At 33.5% G+C, this 19,874-nt stretch overlaps 1 protein-coding gene across 2 annotated transcripts in view; it reads right to left on the bottom strand.

Moving 5' to 3' along the window:
• Window positions 1-19,874, bottom strand: part of EEA1 (early endosome antigen 1) — a 131,770-nt gene that overhangs the window by 66,827 nt on the left and 45,069 nt on the right. For both annotated transcript variants that reach the window (XM_087814497.1, XM_087814498.1), the window contains 7 exons: window positions 17,209-17,263; window positions 17,047-17,112; window positions 15,096-15,135; window positions 14,100-14,213; window positions 13,313-13,434; window positions 12,119-12,274; window positions 4,340-4,456 (listed from right to left, as the gene is read on the bottom strand). In XM_087814497.1, the coding sequence (XP_087670623.1) occupies window positions 4,340-4,456; window positions 12,119-12,274; window positions 13,313-13,434; window positions 14,100-14,213; window positions 15,096-15,135; window positions 17,047-17,112; window positions 17,209-17,263 (670 nt within the window). The remainder of the gene's footprint in view (window positions 1-4,339; window positions 4,457-12,118; window positions 12,275-13,312; window positions 13,435-14,099; window positions 14,214-15,095; window positions 15,136-17,046; window positions 17,113-17,208; window positions 17,264-19,874) is intronic.

The following is a 19,874-nucleotide window of genomic DNA, read 5'->3' as shown; positions in this document are numbered from 1 at the left end:
AGCTAGTTGGCTTTTTTGTGTGTTTTTTTTTAATGAAACACCATTTTTACTGGAAAGAATGAGAGACAAACTGTGATTATTCAGACTTGAGGAAAAAGAGAAAAGAGGACCTGTCACTTCAAAGAATAGAACTGATAGTATTTGCTGCCAATGATAAAATTAAAGCTTGCAAATGAAGCTTAGAATTTTGGAAAACTTGTATCCACCACCATGAGCTTGACACTTTTTCATACTTAAAGCCTATTCTGAGATTGATGGTGATACTGACAAATGTGATTATTTTTATACGGTACAATGAACTGTGTCAGTACTTGAGAGATTTTCATATGTCAGTGAACCAATATTTTCCACATTTGTAACACAATATTACAAAATCATGCACAGGAAAGATAAGACTCAAAAGGCAAGATAGAGGAATGAATTTTAATGGTACAAAGTACAAAAACTGCATTGATATGGTTTCAGATTCTACACTGTAATTTTTGAGAAACTATAACTTCTCTAGTTACAGTATAGTATCAAATTAAAATAGCTACAATTATCTTAAAAGGTTATTAAGTTATCCCTACTTTTTCCAACTACATATCTGTGTGAGACTGAATTTTTGTTCATATACTTCAACCATATTATAACATATAAAATGTAAAAGCCAACAGAGAGTCCACCTGTCCTGTAGTAAGCTAAACATTTAAGAGGTTTGCAAAAATATAAACCACCACCAATATTCTTCGTTTTGGGAAAAAACAGTCATTTTTCATAAGAAATAGTATTTATGTTAATTATTTAATTGCTAATGTTTTTAAAGTTTATATTTTAATTTCTAATAAGTATCCATATATATAAACTAGAAAAATAAAAGTTCTTTGAGGTTCATAACAACTTTGAGAATGTAAAGCAGTGCTGATGTTATCATCATAATTAGCTAGTTTATTAATATTAATAATAGGAAGAGAGCAAAGGGCAGGGCAGACATTATAAGCATGGTCATCTGGGCAGCTTCAACAGGAAGATACAGCTGCACACTCCCCAGGGAACCACTGGTCATTCCTCCAGATCAATGGGGGAAGGGATCAAACAAAGGGGGAGATAGGCGCATGTACAGTGAAGTTGGGGTAAGGTAGGGAAGGTTCTTGCCTGTCAGTCTAGCCTGGGGAACAATGCATTGGCTGTGGGGGGCGAACCCCATCAGAAGCACATGAAATCTTAAAAGGTTGGTTGGTTAGTTCAACGAAGCTCCTGGTTAAAATCCCTAAAGAGTTCCCACAACCTTGCTCTTCCTCGCCTTTGTTCTCCCTGTTCCATGACCCACACTCACTAGTGCGCTCACCTGTTCTCTCTCCATAGCCATGTGGCCTTAAGCAGCTTCATGGCCAGTGGCCATGCAGACTCCACACACAGGATGCTGGACTGGACTTTAATAAAGAACAGAAATTCTGGGCAATGGCCTTAATTCTGGCCCTGCTGAAGACAAAATTGGACTTCTTCCATTGCAAAACAGAGACGGGACCTTAGAGGGGAACCCCCTTAATTTTTTATCATCAATAAAGCTTTCCACAAAACCCCATTCTCCTGTGGGGCACCTGAGGAAATTCTTTTCCTAGCAGCACCCAAAAACTTCACTTCTATGCATAACACTCAGATCAAGAAACCTGAGAACTGTTGGCCAAGGCACAAGCAACAAATTACCACAAAACTTAGCAACTTAAAATTATATCTATTATTTCCCACAGCTTCTGAGAGTCAGAAATCCACACAGCTTTTGAGAGTCAGGAGAAGAACCTTAGCTGAGTGGTTCCACTTCAGGGTCTCTCATGAGGTTATAGTAAACTGCAGGTCAAAGCTGCAGTCTCTGAAGCCTAGACATGAGTTGGAGGATCCACTTCGAAATTAGTTCCCCCGGCTGTTGGCAACAGACTTAATATTTACAGCCAATTATGTGTGCTACATGCAACTGAGTCAGCTCCTACTCCTGGAGATCCTATAAATGAATGATGTCCACAGTGTGCTGACCTCAACAGCCCTGCTTGGGTCCTGTAGACTCAGGCCTATAGCTTCTTTAATAGAGTCAATTCTCTTTTTTTCCTTTCTACCACGTTCTTTTCATTCTTGATTTTCCTCTTGTTATATTTCACCAAAACATTAGCTCTAAGTTAACAGTAAAGCCAATAAATTCACCATACCTTTGAATAGAAGGGTTTAATAACACTACTCCACCATCACTAAAACAGTAAAGAAATGGGGAAAAGGAATGAATATTATTACCTGCCCTGCCCCTAAACTAAATGTTATCTGTTGTTCATCTATAAAGAAACAAGGCAGAAAACATTAACATTACAAAATACAAAATAAAGAACAAAATTGGAGGTCTCACACACTTCCTGATTTCAAAACTTATTAAAAGCTGTGGTAGTCACAACAAAGCTTGGTAACACTAGATTTGGCAATGATTTCTTGGATATGAAACCAAAAGCACCGGCAACAAAAGTAAAAATAGAAGAACTGCATCAAAGGTATGATATTTTGGTTTATAATAAGAAATATATATTTCGTTTTCATCCCCATTTCAGGAACAGACTCCTGAAACCCATGGAATTTTCTTTGTGACAAGAACAATAAAACTATAAAGATCTTTTGTTATTCACAACAAACGCCTTTCCACCACCTGTAAGTTTATGGTAACGAAGTGATTTTTTTTAGAAAGCCCCTAAGGATAGGGGAGGGGTTGGCAGGGAAACCAACTATAATTAAAGGGTTAAAATTTCCAGCCACCCTCCAATTCCAGGTTGAGTAGAAGGGCTGGAGGCTAAATTAATCACAAAAGGCCAATGATTTAATCAATCATGCCTATGTAATAAAGCCTTCATAAAAACCTAAAAGGACAGGGTTTGGAGAGATTCTGGGTTAGTGAACATGTGGAGAGAAAAGAGAGACATTAAAAGCTCTGTATCCTTTCCTACAAACCTTGCCCTGTGCATCTCTTCCATCTGGCTGTTCTAGAGTTATAGTCCTTTATAATAAACCAGAAACGTAGTAAGTACAATGTGTCCTAACTTCTGTAAGTCACTCTGAAAAATTAGTTGAACCCCAGGAGGGAGCTGTGGAAACCCTCCATTTATAGCCAGTTGGTCAGAATTATAGACAACAAGCTAAACTTCCAATTGACATCTGAAGGGGGGTGTCACAGTCCTGTGGGACTCCACCCTTAATGTGTTGGATCTGATACTATCTCCATGTAAGGAGTTTCAGAATTGAGGTAAACCGTAGGACACCCAGCCTGTGTCGCAGACCTGCTGATGTGTGGAGCACCCACACATCTGATGTCAAAGTGTTTATTAAGAATAAAGGAGATATACAGGAGGAATGTTTTTCTTTAACAAAAAGATACAACAGAGTGAAAAGGCAACCTAAGAAATGAGAGAAAATATTTGCAAATCATGTATCTGATAAGGGGTTAATATCCAAAACATATAAAGAACTTCTACAACTCTACTACAACAACAACAACAACACCCCAATTAACATTACTATATGGCCAAAATGCACATCAAAAGATGCTCAACATCCTAACCATTACGGAAATGCTAATTAACCATGATGAATTACCACCTTACACTCATTAGGATGATGACTATAAACAGAGAGAGAGAGGGAGAAATAAGGTGGCAAAACTGTGGAGAAATTCTGGAATCCTTGCGCACTACTTACGAGAATTGTTATGCACTGTTTATGGTGACTTCCTCTAAATACTGAAAACAGAATTACCATATAATCCAGCAATTCTGCTTCTGTGTATATAACCAAAATAATTAGAAGCAGAGTCTTAAACAGATATTTGTATACCCATGTTCATAGCAGTACTATTCACAATACCAAAAGATTGTAGCAATCCAAGTATCCATCAACAGATGAAAAGATAATATGACATATACATGTAATAGAATATTATTTAGTCTTTGAAAAAGAAGGAAATTCTGACACATGTTACAACATAGATGAACCTTGAGGACATTATGCTATGTGAAATAAGTCAGACACAAAAGCACAAATACTGTATGATTGCACTTATCAGTTACTTAAAATTGTAAATTCATAGATATAAAAAGAATGGTGATGCAGGGAATGGCAATGAATGAGGAGTTGTTTAATTAGAATAGAGTTTCAGTTTTGCAAGATGATGAGTGCTGGAGATTGGCTGCATAACAATGAATATATCTAACACTAAAGAAAAGAAAAAACAGAATATGTCACATTGTACTGTGCCCACATATAACATACACAAGATTAATATTTAAGATATATAAAATCAATTCACAACTATATGTAGTTTTAAAATTCTCACCTGATTTTTTTGTGTTAATTCATTAATAGAACTTTTAAGTTTTTGTAGTTCTTGCACATACACAGCAACTTCCTGGGGGCCTTTGGCAAGTTCACTCCTTAGCTGGCTTATTGTGGCCTAAAAAAGAAATAGATCAAACTGAAATGGAACAAAGGTTTTAAGATTACATAGATTTTTGTCGTTGTTGATGTAAAAGTGAAATAATCCTTAGAAGTTTCAATTGGTTCTTTATCCTACCATCCTACTGCTAGCCCACATCTAATTTCCCTAAAAATAATTTTAAAAATTTATCCAGAACGCACTTCATTTATTTAATAATACATGAAATGAAAAGTTGACATCCTACTTTATGCATCTGAAGTAAGCATCAAACTACAAACTTGAACTTAATGACTTTGAAACTGTATATTAATACTCCTGAATTTAAAGAAGTTATGCAAGTTAAGCCTACATTTTCTCCCAATTTCTATAACATAGCCTTTTCTTTTAAAAGCATGTTAAATGCAAACATACAACAAAGAATCACCTTGAAAGGTGGTGAATCACTTTTTTTGACTGTAATGGAAAGTAACTGTCCAAAGAAGTTATCAAATGGAAGTTATATATAGTTTCATTAAGCCAGATCACTCTATGATCATGTAAAGAGCTGAACATGAATATGCTTTAATACATTTTGCATTTATTCATGAAAATTAATTTCTATTTTTAAAACAATGGTTTGATTATTTAAAAATAATATAAACTTCTTATACATGAATATTTTAACCATTAAAGCTTTCCCTTTAGAGAGAAAGACTAAGAACTGTTTTTTAAGTATGGTTTGCTGTAAGTGACTTTAACAAAAGAACTTTGTGTTTCTAATATTGCTTATTGGATTTCCTTTTTACTTTTTACATTCCTAAAATTACAATTTTCACTGTCTATATTCTTTATTCATATATAAACTTTATAACACAAATAAGATAAACTTTAACTTTTTTTTCAAAAAAATAAAAATTAAAATAAATAAATAAATAAATTTTTTTCATACTAAATACATCAGCAGTTGCCTACATCATAGATTATAAATAAGTACTTTCATCTTCAAGGAAGAAAAGTTAGAAGGCTACTACTTTATTGTGACAAAATTGCCAAGACATCTTTTACTACTCCTCTTCTGGAAACCCTTCCAGAATGTATGGCACTTTGTTTTTTTTTTAAGGATTCTCATTGGTGGTATATCTTCAGCCATTTACAGTGGCTTTGGTTTTAAGTTTTAGAAACCACCTAGTAAATGAGGTAAGTGATTGAACTCAATGATCAAACATAGGCTTCTTTTATTTTAGTTTACTTTAATAACCATAAATTAATGAAACCAGTTTTTTTGTTTTTTAAACTTTTTTTTTTTTTTTTTTAATCCTCACCCAAGGTTATTTTTCCCATTGCTTTTCAGAAAGAGTAGAAGGGGGAGAGAGAGAGAGAAACATGGATGTGAGAGAGACACATCAATTCGTTGCCTCCCGCTCACACACCAACCAGCAGCCGGGGATTGAACCTGCAACCGAGGTATGTGCCCTTGGACGGAATCAAACCCGGGACCCTTCAGTCCACGGGCCAATGCTCTAACCACTGAGCAAACTGGCTAGGGCGAAACTAGTTTTTTGAGTGTTTTTCCAAACTGATTTAAAATCAATTCAAAGAAGTTTCAAAAATGTTTTTTAGAAATGGCAGCATGTCTGAGATATGTTTATGGCCTGACCTTTTAAGGAAAACATTCATGTAAAGTTCACTGTAAACAAACCAATTGTGACACACTGAAAGGCAATTTGCCACGTTACTTTATAGTTACACCTTATACAGGGTGTTTCAACATAATATATAACTAATTATGTATATATATGTATATGTATACATATGTATATATATTATACACACACACATATATATATATATTTCAAAGAAGGACATGTTTAATTATTCATGTATTTGTAACTGTGTTCAAGTTAGTCATATATCCCAATAACTTCTATCATAAATAGGTCATGTAGCCTTGACATGGCTATAGGTATTGGGAGTTTATTTCAAATTGCTATTTCTAATAAGTTGGAATCTCAGATTCATTTTCTGTTAGAAACATTAAGGATGTTAATAGAAATATTAGGAAAAATTCAGCTACATTAATTACTAAGTTGTATTTTTTTTTAATCCTAACCCAAGGATATGTTTTTATTGATTTTTAAAGAGGGAGGAAGAGAAAGAGAGAAACATCGATGTGAGTAAGAGAGATGGATGGGTTGCCGCCCATCAAACGTGAAACCTAGGTATGTGCCCTGACCCAGAATTGAAACAGGATGATGAATCTGAAACAGGATGATGCTCCAACCAACTAGCAACCTGGCCAGGGCTAAATTACTATTTTTTAATCATATTGGACAAATGCCAACTTATCATAAAAGAAAATAAATTATCATGTTTAAATCCCCACTTCTTAATATCTTATCAAAAGATTTAGCAGAGGGTCTGGTACGTAACAGAAATAAATAATAGTATATATTAAAATGCAAATTATGAGTATATTTCATTAAAACACCATGATCCCACATTAAAGTTTATAAGATGTAAGCCAAGTGTAACATCTCTCAAGTAACTATCTTGCTGATAAATTCCAAAATGTAGAAAAAACTAAACAAAAAAAATGTAAAGAAAATATATCCAAAAATATCATAGTTTTTAGACATGTTCTTATAAATGACTTTATAATGTTAACACCTAAAGAACTGAACATTAGGTGTATCACTTACCATTTGTACACAAAATATGTATCTTTTTTAGATCCAGAATTTTTAAAAATAAAAAAAGCAAGCATTTAAATTTTTTAATTTACTCAAGGGGAAAAAAAGAAAGATCTGGGAACAGTATATACCAAAAGGTGCACTTTAATAATGGGGAAGGCGGAAGAGGGCAGTGAATTTCAGAAACTTTTGCTTTCTCTTTTTACAAATTTTTTACAATGATCAAGTATAATGTTTATATTTGGGGGAAAAATAAAAATTAAAAGACAAAATTTCAAAATAAATAAATTCCTTGTTCAGATATCACTATGATGAAATTCAAACAACGAAGGCTCTCTGCTCTAGCCTCACTACCTTTCCTCCCTATTTTTATTTTTTTATCCTCACCCCAGTATGTAATTATTGATTTTAGAGGGAAGGGAGAGCGGGGGAGAGAATCATGGATCGGTTGTCTCCTGTACATGCCCTGACCTTGAATTGAACCTGAAACTGGGAATCGAACCCACAACCTTTTTGGTGTATGAGACAATGCTCCAACCAACTAAGCCATCCGGCCACGACCTTTCCTCCCTATTTAACATGCCAAGTTCACCTGTGCCATGAAGGCCTTAGTACTTGCACTGCCTCTTCGTGCTCCCAATTCTTCACCCTGATTCCTACTTACTTCCTTCTTCTCACACATATGCTCCTTGAGGAGACCTTCCTGATCATTCTGTCTAAAATTTCCCCACACTATCGTCAGCTCCACACTTTGTCTTTATAGAACTTAGCATGAACTGACTTTCTATCATGATTTGTTACTTATGCTATATTGTTTGGCTTCAACAAAGAAATATAAGCTTTATGAGATCAGCCCCTCTGTTTTACTCACTGTTATATCCCTTCTCCTAACTGCTAACACTTAGGCATTCAAAAAATACTGACTAAGCCCGGCCGGGCGTGGCTCAGCGGTTGAACGTCGACCTAGGATCCAGGCAATTGGGGGTTCGATTCCCGATCAGGGCACATGCCCGGGTTATGGGCTCCATCAATGACTCTCTCATCATTGATATTTCTATCTCTCTCTCCCCCTCTCCTGTACTATCTCTGAAATCAATAAAGATATATTTAAAAAAAAAAATACTGGCTAAAAGAATGACTCTGCCCGGCCAGTGTTGCTCAATGGTTGAGCATCAACCCACGCACCAAGAGGCCACTGGTTCGATTCCCAGTCAAGGTACATCCCTGAGTTTCGGGCTCGATCCCAGCATGGGGTGTGCAGGAGGCAGCAGATGGATGTTGACATTTATCTCTTATTGATGTTTCTGTCTCTCTCCCCTCTCCCTCACTTTCTAAAATCAATAAAAACACATTTAAAAAAAAGAATGACTGACTCTATATCCAATGAGTTAACAGATATTTGTTCCCATAGAAACAGTATATCAGATTCTAGAAATAGTTCGCATTCTTTGAAGCCATGTTATTGAATTCAACATTGAACTTTTACTAACAAACTTTAAATTACAAAATAATTAAGCAAATATATTTCAAGCAAACATCCTGCTAGTAGTTTAGAATTATAATTATTGTCCTAGTAGTCTACTACAGTTACTTAGTAAATAATCAATGGAATACGGCTAAAAATTTGCATGGTTAATAAAAACAAAAATCAGCATATCTTTGAGGTTCTGAAATTGCCTTAAAACACAAAATTGCCATATGTCGATAAAGGTACTATATTAAAAGTATTACTAATATTAAAAGCCTTCCAAAAACACATTACCTCAAGTTTAAGCATCTCCATTAGAAAGCAGAAAAAATAATAATAAAATGATGGATGAAAGATGGAAAACAAGACTGACAAAAGTACACATTGAACACAATAAAAATGTCAAAACATACTGCTAAATCTGATCTCTTATATTAGCATACTTTTAAAAGATATTTAAATAAATATGCTGAATATAATCACTCTTATTTCATATCTTTATCAACATTTTAGCTTTTAAAACTAAAATTGAAATGAGTTTATTTGGAATACGAATACAATTCTTAAAAAATAATTTCCATTAAAAACCACACTAAATGTAAGTTGATTACAACTTCAGCATTTTCAATAATGTAGGTCTTTAGAAATAACACAATTTAAAGCTTTAAATCCTCAATTTCTGATCTATAAAACAGCTAACTAGTATTTATAAAGCACTTTCAAACTTTTTAGAATGAGCTATGAAAATGCCATCTAAAATATCTAGACCCCCCTAAAACTGTCAATGAATTCATAAGGTATACATTTAATGAAAGTAATGAAACATAAGGACATACTTAACGATGCACATCACATTATATATCTTTAGCCTCAACCAGGAATACCAAATAAACCATTGCATTTTTTAGCTTCTTTATTTCCTTTAAATATGTTTTGTTTCTCACACTAATTTTTAGGTTCAGTAAAATAGTTAATACATAAAATAATTTTTTTTTCTATTAAGTTCTTTAAGTCCTATAATTTACCAACACACTTAACTGAGAATAAATAGAATTGAATGTCAGTAAATTAATAAAATACATGTCATTTATTTAAAGAGTAAGCAGAAGCTAAAAACAAATGCAGTTATAAACAAATAAATGAGATGGAGTATTTAGACAGTAAATTTTTTCACATTAAAATGGTATGAGACACAACTCAAAAGTAATTTTAAGCTATACTCAATATAAATATTACAACAAACAATATGACAAAATACAAAAGTTATAACAAGTATTAGGTCAAGAGTAACAGCACAAATTTACTTTTAAGGTAAATCATCAGATCACCTAAAATGGAAGATAACATGATACAGGAAGATCACAGGATTTGGATAAGACCTGAGTTCTAATACTAGCTTCTTAATATTAGGTGCCTTGAAGAGGTCTTGTAACTTCATTGAGCCTCAGATTCCTACATATAAAACAAACTTAAAATAGTACTTAACTCACAGGGTTAAAAGAAACAAATGGGACTACACATTTAAAATGCCTAGGATAGTATTCAAAACTAGTAGTGCTCAAAAGTAAGTGTTTGTTTCTAATAATAATATTTCTCTCTTATACTACCATTTCCTAAAGTTGTTTTGAATATTTCAAAACCCCCCTGAGGCCTCAATCACTGTATATCTATTAATTACCTAAGAAGGGAGTAAATATTATCCAGATATTAGTAATATAATGAAATATTAAATCACCATTATTCAGCAAGAATAAATCCCTTTATTTTAAAATTTAATTGAAAACACAGGCATTTTTTATGAAAACTTGAAAGAACCTCTTCTCATTACATATAAAGATATTTTAATCTACATGAATAAAAAATATAAATTCTTTAAAATCTTAGAGTAATTCTTAAATCAAATATTACAAATATTTGATCAAAAATATTTTCCCACGTATACTTTTCCCAAAATGCAAGTAAGATACATATATATATAATATATATATATATATATATTTTTTTTTTTCTTCTCTTTGTTCAAATTCTACTTGTATAACAACTACAACACCATAACTCTCAGCTGGAAAAGTTGAGGGAGGACTACACTTTAAAATAGACATATTCTAAAACTGCCATTACTGTGACTCAATTTTCGTCACCCAATTGCATTTGTTTTGAAATTTCAATTAACATTAAGGGAATTTTTAATCAAACAGAGTATAATTTTTTTTAATTTGAGAAATATTAGTAGGCAGGCAGATTTAATCAAAAGTAATTCTTATTGAAGTACAGAAGTAAATAACTGGATTCATCCAGGTTCAAGTATTTCTACTTTAGTGTCATCTAAATGAGATTTTCCTCATGAGATGTCTTCAATTCAGCCTCTCCTTGATTACACATTAGGAGCTTTTAACCGTCTTTGATAAGTTCATGAATCCCCTGAAATTGATGGAAAATTTGTGGGACTATGTTACTGAGCTACAAAGATCACTTTTGGGAAATCTGGCCCTGAAATTCATAAAATTAAAATTTGAAGTGTTAAGCATTATAAAGCCTCATATGCCTATGCATGTTGTACCCATAAACTTTCGCCATTCCTCCACCAATAAGACACAGGAAGAAGTAAAAGATGGCATGGATTATCGATATTTATACTTCATAGCTCATTAATATATTACTAAATATGAATAGAGTGGCTTTTAGATCATTAGCTTAACAACTCTAAGAGATACAAATTGAAAGGTCACTATAACTTTACTTTTTAAACTGGAAATATAAAAAACAGGTCCATATCACAAAAGGGAGCTTAAGAACTACAAATATAGTAGTCATAACAATATCTCTATAATACGGTAAAAAGGATAAAGGCTACTATTTTTATACAAATATATTTATTACACATCCTAGAGCTTATCATATGCTGATATAATTTATATAAGGGATTTATAGGCCAAGGTCATGTCATGTGAGAAATGATAGAAGGGACTAAGAATGTTTATCCTGGAAGAGAAAAAACTCAGAGTTAATATGAACAACTTTCTAATATCTCATGAGGAAAAGAAAAAGGATGTATTCTGTGTAATTCCTGCGGAGAACTGGAACCAGTGCATGTAAATTACAGGGAAACAAATGTCAGCTCAATGGAGTGGCTGACTTACGAAGAAATATGAACCCCTACACCATCTAGCAAGAGTTGTAGATCACTTCTCAGAGATGCTTCCTTTACGCCTACCTAATTGAAATAAATTAAATTACCACTTACTGACTAGCCAGGAGCACATTTAACTTTAAATATCATCTCTGCACAACATACATCATTTCTTAAATAACACAATACATTTTTATGCAAACATTCTTCTCTAAGTGTCTAGCTACATAAAGCAAAGACAAAAGAGTGACTCTCAGACCATATTGACTATATACAAATATTACTCAGCAAATGAAAGAAAGGCAAATACTGTTTTGATAGATCATTCAGAAAAATCTCAAATCCTAGCTTCTCTCAACAGTATAAATAAGTTAATGTCAATCACATTTAAATACACTGAACTTCATTACCTCTTTGTTAGCATAATCTGCCTGTAACTTTTTGCACTCATCTTTGAGTTTTTCAGATTCTCTCTCACGTTCCAAGGTCATGTTATCCATTAGTGTTTGAACCTGGACCAGTTCTTTCTTTAGCACAGCAACATCTTCTATACCGGGTCTCTGAAGCTATGAAGCAACAACACATGTTAATTAAAAATTACAGTGAAAAATTAAAATGAACATTTTAAATGGTTCCACTACAAAGAAATCAAAATGAAAACAATCTTTAACATCAATTACTGAACTCCAAATATCAAACACTGATTTCTTCCCCACAACAAGCCTCTTCTCTTCCCACTCTATTTCATACTTGAGAGAATTACCACTCAAGGTGCAAAATAACAAATTCACGATTATCCTTAGTACTTTATTTGCTTTCCTTTCCTTCACAAACTACACCCATTGGTCAAAACAATCACTTGATAAATGCTTAATATTACTTCCTTTTCTATCCTAAAAAGCTGGTAATAAAAATGAAGAAGGAGCAGATGTAAGCATAATTAGGGTTTGTTGCAGGTTGAATGTAGCTCATTTATTCATTCATATATTTACTGAGTGCTAAATAAAGAACAGAAAGGAGTCAAGAACAGATCCAAGGTTGTTAAGCCTCAGGAGAGTGTTGAAGATGTACAGTACCAATGGCAGAAATAGTTATGGAGGAAATATGATGACCTGATTATATTTATTAAATTTTTTAAATTTATTTGTTATTATTGAGGGTATTACAGATGTCCCCCATTTCCCTCTATTGTCCCCCTCCAACTTGTTCCCGCCCCACCCCAGGCCACCACACTACTGTCTGTGTCCATGGTCTCTATACTTATTGAATTTGAAATGAAAGTATCCTGAAAGTAGGTGGATTTATAAAACTAAAGAGCAAGGGAAGGTCAACATCAGAGATGCAAATATGGAAACTACAAAAAGACAGATGATATTAAGACAGAAACAGTAAAAATGTTAAAGTAATAAATTATGTATCATAAAATTCCAATTTGATTTATAAAATCATATATAGAATATATGAAGGTGGTAGAAGAACTATAGGGAATTTTTTATTTTCTCCATTTTAGTGAAGCTATACTTTTAAAAATTTTCATCAGAGCAGGTACTTCATTTTGAATTTAGATTATAAAGGTACATTCTAATAAATGGTGTGTAAATTACCAGTTCAGTCTTCAGATCTTGAATTATAGTTGCCTCTTTGTTTAATTCTTCTGCCAGATGTGACGCTTTTTGTTCAGCAGCTTCTCGAAGACTCCTTTCTTCATCATATTTTGACTTTATATCTAATTAAAGATAGTTACATATATATATACACATATATATATACATATATGTGTATATATATATGTATATATTAGTTTCATGACATTAAATCTAGGGAAGAACAGTTTTATAAATTCCTGTACATTGTAGTGCATGTCTATATATCACTTAATTCAATTCACATTCCTTAGATAACCATAAATATATAATAAAAGTATACTTCTGATTACATTAAATAATGAACTTAAAATAATCAAATGTTTTGGTATATATAAATATTCTTCTAAATAGAATTTTAGTATATATTTAATCACATATATTTTACCTAAAAGTATGTAGTTTAAAAAAAAATAATATATGTAACTGATAATATAACAAAAGGTTAAATCTAAACTACGTTATTTAACATTTTCAAAATGTTACTTGTTAACCTTTAAGATACCCCAAAAGAAAATTCATCTTCTCTAAAATTCAAGAAGAATTCTGTAGAGAAAATCGGTTCTTTGAAGAAAGTAGTGGGACAACAAACAAAATAATTTATATAGTGATTCTGTTACTAAATTACAGTAATCCCCACAATAGTCTATAACAAATACTTTATCACTAAAATACAATGCTTATTTCTAGGATATATAATGACGAAAAGGAAATGAAATTGATGTATTAGCTAAAAAATTGTTATTACCTGCAATTTCAGTGGCAAGTTGTGCTGCTTTCTGTTCAAATAAGTCTTTCATTTGCTTAATATTAAAATTTTCTGTTTGGGCTTCTTCTAACTGCTGTTCCAAAGAGTGAAGTTCTACAAAAAAGGTATAGCATGTATTCAAATATAAGGTTAATTACATTTGCTAAATTCTAAGTACTTAAAATCATTGCAGTAAAAACAATTAACATGCCTACCACCAATTACGAGTATCTTCGTATTTTAAGGATTAAGCATATTTGTTTCATTTAAGGCAAAAGTAATAATTCGCATACATGTAAAACAAATGAAAGAACTATTTAGCATCACACCCAAATAATCTATAAATATTTGTTTAAAAATTATTTTGATTTCACATTTCATAGTTATTTTCCTATGTCTGTCAACTGACTACAAAGGAATATATTCTGCTTCTCTGATAAAATTTGTAACAATGTGAAATGCAATGAGAAACGGCTTAAGGAAAACAATCAAGGTCTTAAGTAAAATAATCAACTAAAATATCCAGTCAATTCCTAATACTTCATTCTCATAAAGAAAAGTGATTTCAGAGGGAAATTAACCTCAAAAATAATTTTGATTATTCATTGAGCATTCCTCCTGTGATAGTCAGTTATAAAGATGCTAATTTCATCATTTTATTTTGAGAGAAAAAGAGTACATCATTCTTTGATAATAGATTTAAATTTTCATTAAACAACCATATTGATTGATGTAATATTCCAGAAGTTTGTAACTTCAGAGTATAATGAACTAAGAAAACACTAGGATTTTAGCAAATTGATTAAATTATAAAGTTCATAGGTAACAAGCACTGTAAACCTAGAATATTATTGGTATCTTCACTATTTTAGAGCCATAAAACTTAACCACAAAATAAAATTCATATAGCAGGCATAAGAGAAAAAGAAAAAAGTAAAAAAGAAGGATGAGAAAGATGAAAAAGAAAAACAAAATATCTGCTTTAAGTAAAGTTACCTGCTGATGAATCGGCCACCAATCCATCAGGTTTAGACTCCTCAGTGAAAACAAAAGACATAAACAAATGCATTAAAAAGAAAAAATAATACTTTTACAATTGCCAATGTTAAAAAGAAATCTCTGAAAGCCACATTCAGTCAGGTAAAGAACATTTTGATGAAAATTAAATTTTGGTCAGCTCACATTCTTCCACATCTCTAAATAACACTAGGACCACTGGCATAAAAATTTAACTGTAGCTCACTGGTTCTAAGAATGTTTTTAAGTTAACATATAAGAAATTACTATGTGTCTTGCAATAGAGCACATCTTAAATTCCATAAATTCAGGAATAAATATAAATTATTACAATTATAAATATAGATTCTAAAGCAAATATTTAAGTATGCAGGCAAGAGTCAATCCTATAATACTTGAAAATTTACGTAAGATAAATATGCCATGAAACTATCACTTCTAAAAAATTTGGCTTTAAAATCATACACTTTTAATTCAGGATCATAAATCATTTTAAAAAGAGGCAGAAATGAACATATTCCATAAGGTTTAATTTATCACATGCATTAGGAAAAAAATAATATTCTATCTTGTCTTTATTGTCATATTCTAAAGAATTATACACATATTACAGAGTTTGCTTAATAAAGCATCTCATGGTGACTCTTTTTCCTGTACATTGGATTCGGACATTATGATTGCTAAGAATCATCAATATTTCAAATACACTTTGCCCCAAAGGGAAATCTAACAAATCAATTTATACCTTGCACTGTGGAGAATTTATTTATTAAATGTAAAATAGTCATCTCAAATGTAGTTAACAACTTCCTCTCTGTTTTCAGATACAGAAGATAATACAGCCCATGTTTGATTGGTTGTTAATGGCATCCATGTAAAAGATGAGTAACTGATCTATAAGTATTTTAGATTATTAAAAACCTCTTTAATGCAACCTCGGTTACAGAGGCTGAATAGTAACAAGACTTATATTTTACTGTCCACTTATTTGTTTTTGTCTTTTCTAGTCCAAATGACAATTTTTGGTGAAAAGACTAAAAGGCAAAAAAGACTGACTGAGAGTCACAGTATGCTAAGATAATGTGCAAAAGGATCACTAGTTACTTTATAAAAATATTAGAACTATTGTTGAAGGGTATTCATTTTATTCTAACAAATGAAAACTATATATGGATTTGGTAAAATTCATTATTCTACAATTCTTTATGCAATTTATGTAATTTTAGTTTAAAAGTCAATATAATTTTAGTATAAAATCATAATTGGTTAAGATATTTACTTAGAAAATACACTAAATTATAAAGAATCTAGATAGCAAAAGAATCTCCCTCAGAGATAACCACTTTTGATAGCACAGTGATTTTCTTGTTTTTTCTATGTATTATTTTTATATAGTTAAAGTCATGTAATATATACATGTGTTTATATATATGCACACATATATATAAATATTTTATTCTGATTTTTGAAACCTAACATTGTTAATACAAGTTTTCCCACGTTTTCAAACAACTTTCACTATAACACTTAATAGTAGTTCTTTCCCTACCAATAGACATTTTAGTCATTTCCAACTTGTCACAATCACAAATGCTTTGAAAAGTTTCACTATTGTTTGAGCCTGTATTTTTTAACCATTTACGTACATTGCTAGAATACAATAATGTAGCCTGATTATTTTTTTAAAATCACAGGTAACTGATTTTTAATGGAACACCTTTAAGAAGTTACATCTTAGATTCCTATATACTTGTCTGCATTCATTAGAATTACAAAGTATACACTGTAGGCTATTAAATACAGGAAATGAATTAGTAAGTTGTTTATATCAGGCCACCTGCTTACAAAAAAAAAAAAGGTGTTATGCTTAATTTTCAACAATGACAATAATCAACTCATAAACACACTTCAAGTATTTAAAAACAATTACTTGCTGCTGTAGCCCTTGAAATTTTTCTAATTCTTTCTTTAATTCTTCTGAGTACCATTTTTCTTCCTAAAGGGGAAAAGAAAGATTTTTAATTAGCAAATTTTAAAAGATTTATTATTTGAAACACTGAAAATAAACAAATATAATCATTTTTATTCTTACCTTAAGTGAAGCCTGTAGGTCTTGGACCTCTTGTCTAAGTAGTGTAACATCATCTCTAAACATATTTGGGGATGGGGGTGGGGGGGAGAATTAATAATATTCTTTAATGAACCTCCTCTCTTAACAAATCATGGCTAGTTTTCTAGATTTAAACAAATTAAAAAACTCTTGTAGATTTTATGTATAGTGGCATATATATATATATATATATAGCCCTTAAGAAAATAATTTTATTCCTAAAGCTCATTGTTTATAAATGGAAAAATACTTTATCACAGAAATAATGATATAACTGACTTTCAAGTAGCTAAGCCAGAAGCAAAATATCTCCCACTAACTTACCAACAATAAGTATCAATAGTTTCCTATTGTAGTTAACATAAAATCTAAACTCATTAACAAGGACTATAAAATCTGCACCATCTAGTCCCTGCCTTATCACTCTCCCTCTCATTCACTTAGCTCTAGCAGCAATGACTTCTTTCTGTTCCTTGAGTCTGACATGCTCTTCCCTGTGGAACCTTCTCACATTGTTTCCCTCACCTAAGAGTCAGTATGACAAAGAATAGTAAGCTAAAGATGACTCTAGGCCCTAATGCAAGAGAGATTCCATGATAAAATACTTTTGGAATTATCCTTCTGTATGTTTGGACATATCTTCCATTCTTGGATTGTAAAGAGCAAAGAAAGGAACTCTCCTTGCTCCTTGCCACTACTAATGGCTGCCCTGATAGAAGACACAAGAACTCAAATTAGTTCATTAAGAATCCTCAAATGAACTGACTCTAGTATAAAGGGAATAGAGAACAGGATCATTTCTAATAAGATCAAGTTCACACAGCACATGCATTATCAGCAAGGATAATGGAATATATTGGTGGGTAAATTCTCTTCTAGAAAGAGGATGGAGATAAAGAATAAACAGTCAGAATCAGCTTGATCTGTGAAATAGGGTTAACAGTAGAAAAGAAAGGAAATCACCAACTAAGAGAAATGTAAAAGATGGAGAAATGAGTCCTCTACCTTTCATAGACACTCATGTGTAAGGAATTCACTCATTATCCAACAGACATTTGCTGTCTATTCCAAACTCTCAAGTTGTTCAGTCTAATGGGAGAAATGAACATGTAAATAAGTAAGAGTAATAGACTATCATTAGCTCTATGACTGTAATAAAAAGAGGCATAAAAATAGTGGCAACTTCTACCTAGAAGGGCTTCATCATGATGGAGATACTCTGAGATAAAGTCTTTAGTCCTCTGAATATAAACATAAAATTCAAAAATAGATTCCTGATACCTTTGTTCAAGACTCTTAAAATCCGTTTTCTTGTAAAATTTTCATTAGTTTTCATTTCTGGGGTGTGTGTGCGTGTGTATTGTGTGTGGTGTGTCCCCATCCCTCCCACATATGGCCCTATCAACTAATCTGATCTGTAGAAACCACATGCAAAAGTAGGACATTTAGTCTTCCCATGTGTATGGAAAAGTATGGATGAGTTTTAAGTTTTCTCTCCTATTTAGTATCTTCCAACTCTATGTATAAACTAAAATGATGAAGAAAGGAAATGATAACAATATATTTAAATGGCTCATGTAGGGAGAGAAACAAGAGGTGGCGTAGGTAACAGCTGCACCCGCCGCCTCCCACAACCACATCAAAATTACAACTAAAATACAGAACCACCAGCACTCAGAGCCTCCTGAGATCTGGCTGAACAGAAGCCCTACAATCAGGGAACTAAAGAAGCACCAAAACCGGTAGGAGGGGTGCTAACTCGGGCAGATTGGGGCTGAATTGGAGATGTGCTGCAGGCGCACACCTGGTGCCACGGTTGAAACCCGGGAGGGAATCTCAGCAGTGGGGGTTTCCAGGAGGAGGGAGGGGCCCCAACCCCACAGCAGGCCCCCAGCCCAGGGCTCCAGGGCCAGGAAGAGACGTCCCCACAACTTCGGGCTGTGAAACGTGCGAGCACTGTCCCTGAGGGACTCGGAGGCTGTGGGAGCCCCAGCAGCTCCTCTTAAAGGGCCCGCACACGGACTCACTCAGACGCGCTCCCTCTGAGCCCAGCGCCAGGCAGCAGCCTGAAAGGACCTGGGACACTTGGGGAGGAACTAGCCTGTCTGAAATCAGGGAGAGAGCTGGAGGGGCAGCTTTCTCCCAGGCAGAAGGGCTGCAGAGGCCATGGCTCCTTTGGCGAGTCCTCCCTGCACACAGCCAGCAGGCGCCATATTTGAATACCCAGCACCTGACTCACACCTTTGGCCCCGCCCTGTGATTCCCGGAGGCCCCGCCCCTCCCCACCTGCAGGCTCATTCAGGCCATGTCCAGTGGCTTTTCTGTGCAAGTGGCCTCTCGAGCCTCATGCTTAGGACTTTCCTAAAATCTCTCAAACAAGCAGCAGCAGACCCCATACAGCTTGATAAGTGGCCCCAGGCCTGGCAATAGCGGCAGCCTGCACTGGCTCATAGCTTGGCTTCTCCTGGACAACGCAAAGCCCAACACAAGTAGCAGCCAACTATGGTTTGCTGTGTAGCTCATGCTAGGTGGACCTGGGCAAGGCACTGGCACAGGCTGACTTTGTACCTCCCCAGAGGCCCCAGAGACAGTGCACCTGGTGGTTAGACTCGACCATGCTGGATTACAACCCTACCTCATCCACGAGT

The sequence above is a fragment of the Miniopterus natalensis genome, chromosome 2 (genome assembly GCF_054644295.1).
Source record: "Miniopterus natalensis isolate mMinNat1 chromosome 2, mMinNat1.hap1, whole genome shotgun sequence".
Taxonomy (NCBI): Eukaryota; Metazoa; Chordata; class Mammalia; order Chiroptera; family Miniopteridae; genus Miniopterus; species Miniopterus natalensis.
This window is presented reverse-complemented; position numbering and strand designations above follow the sequence as displayed.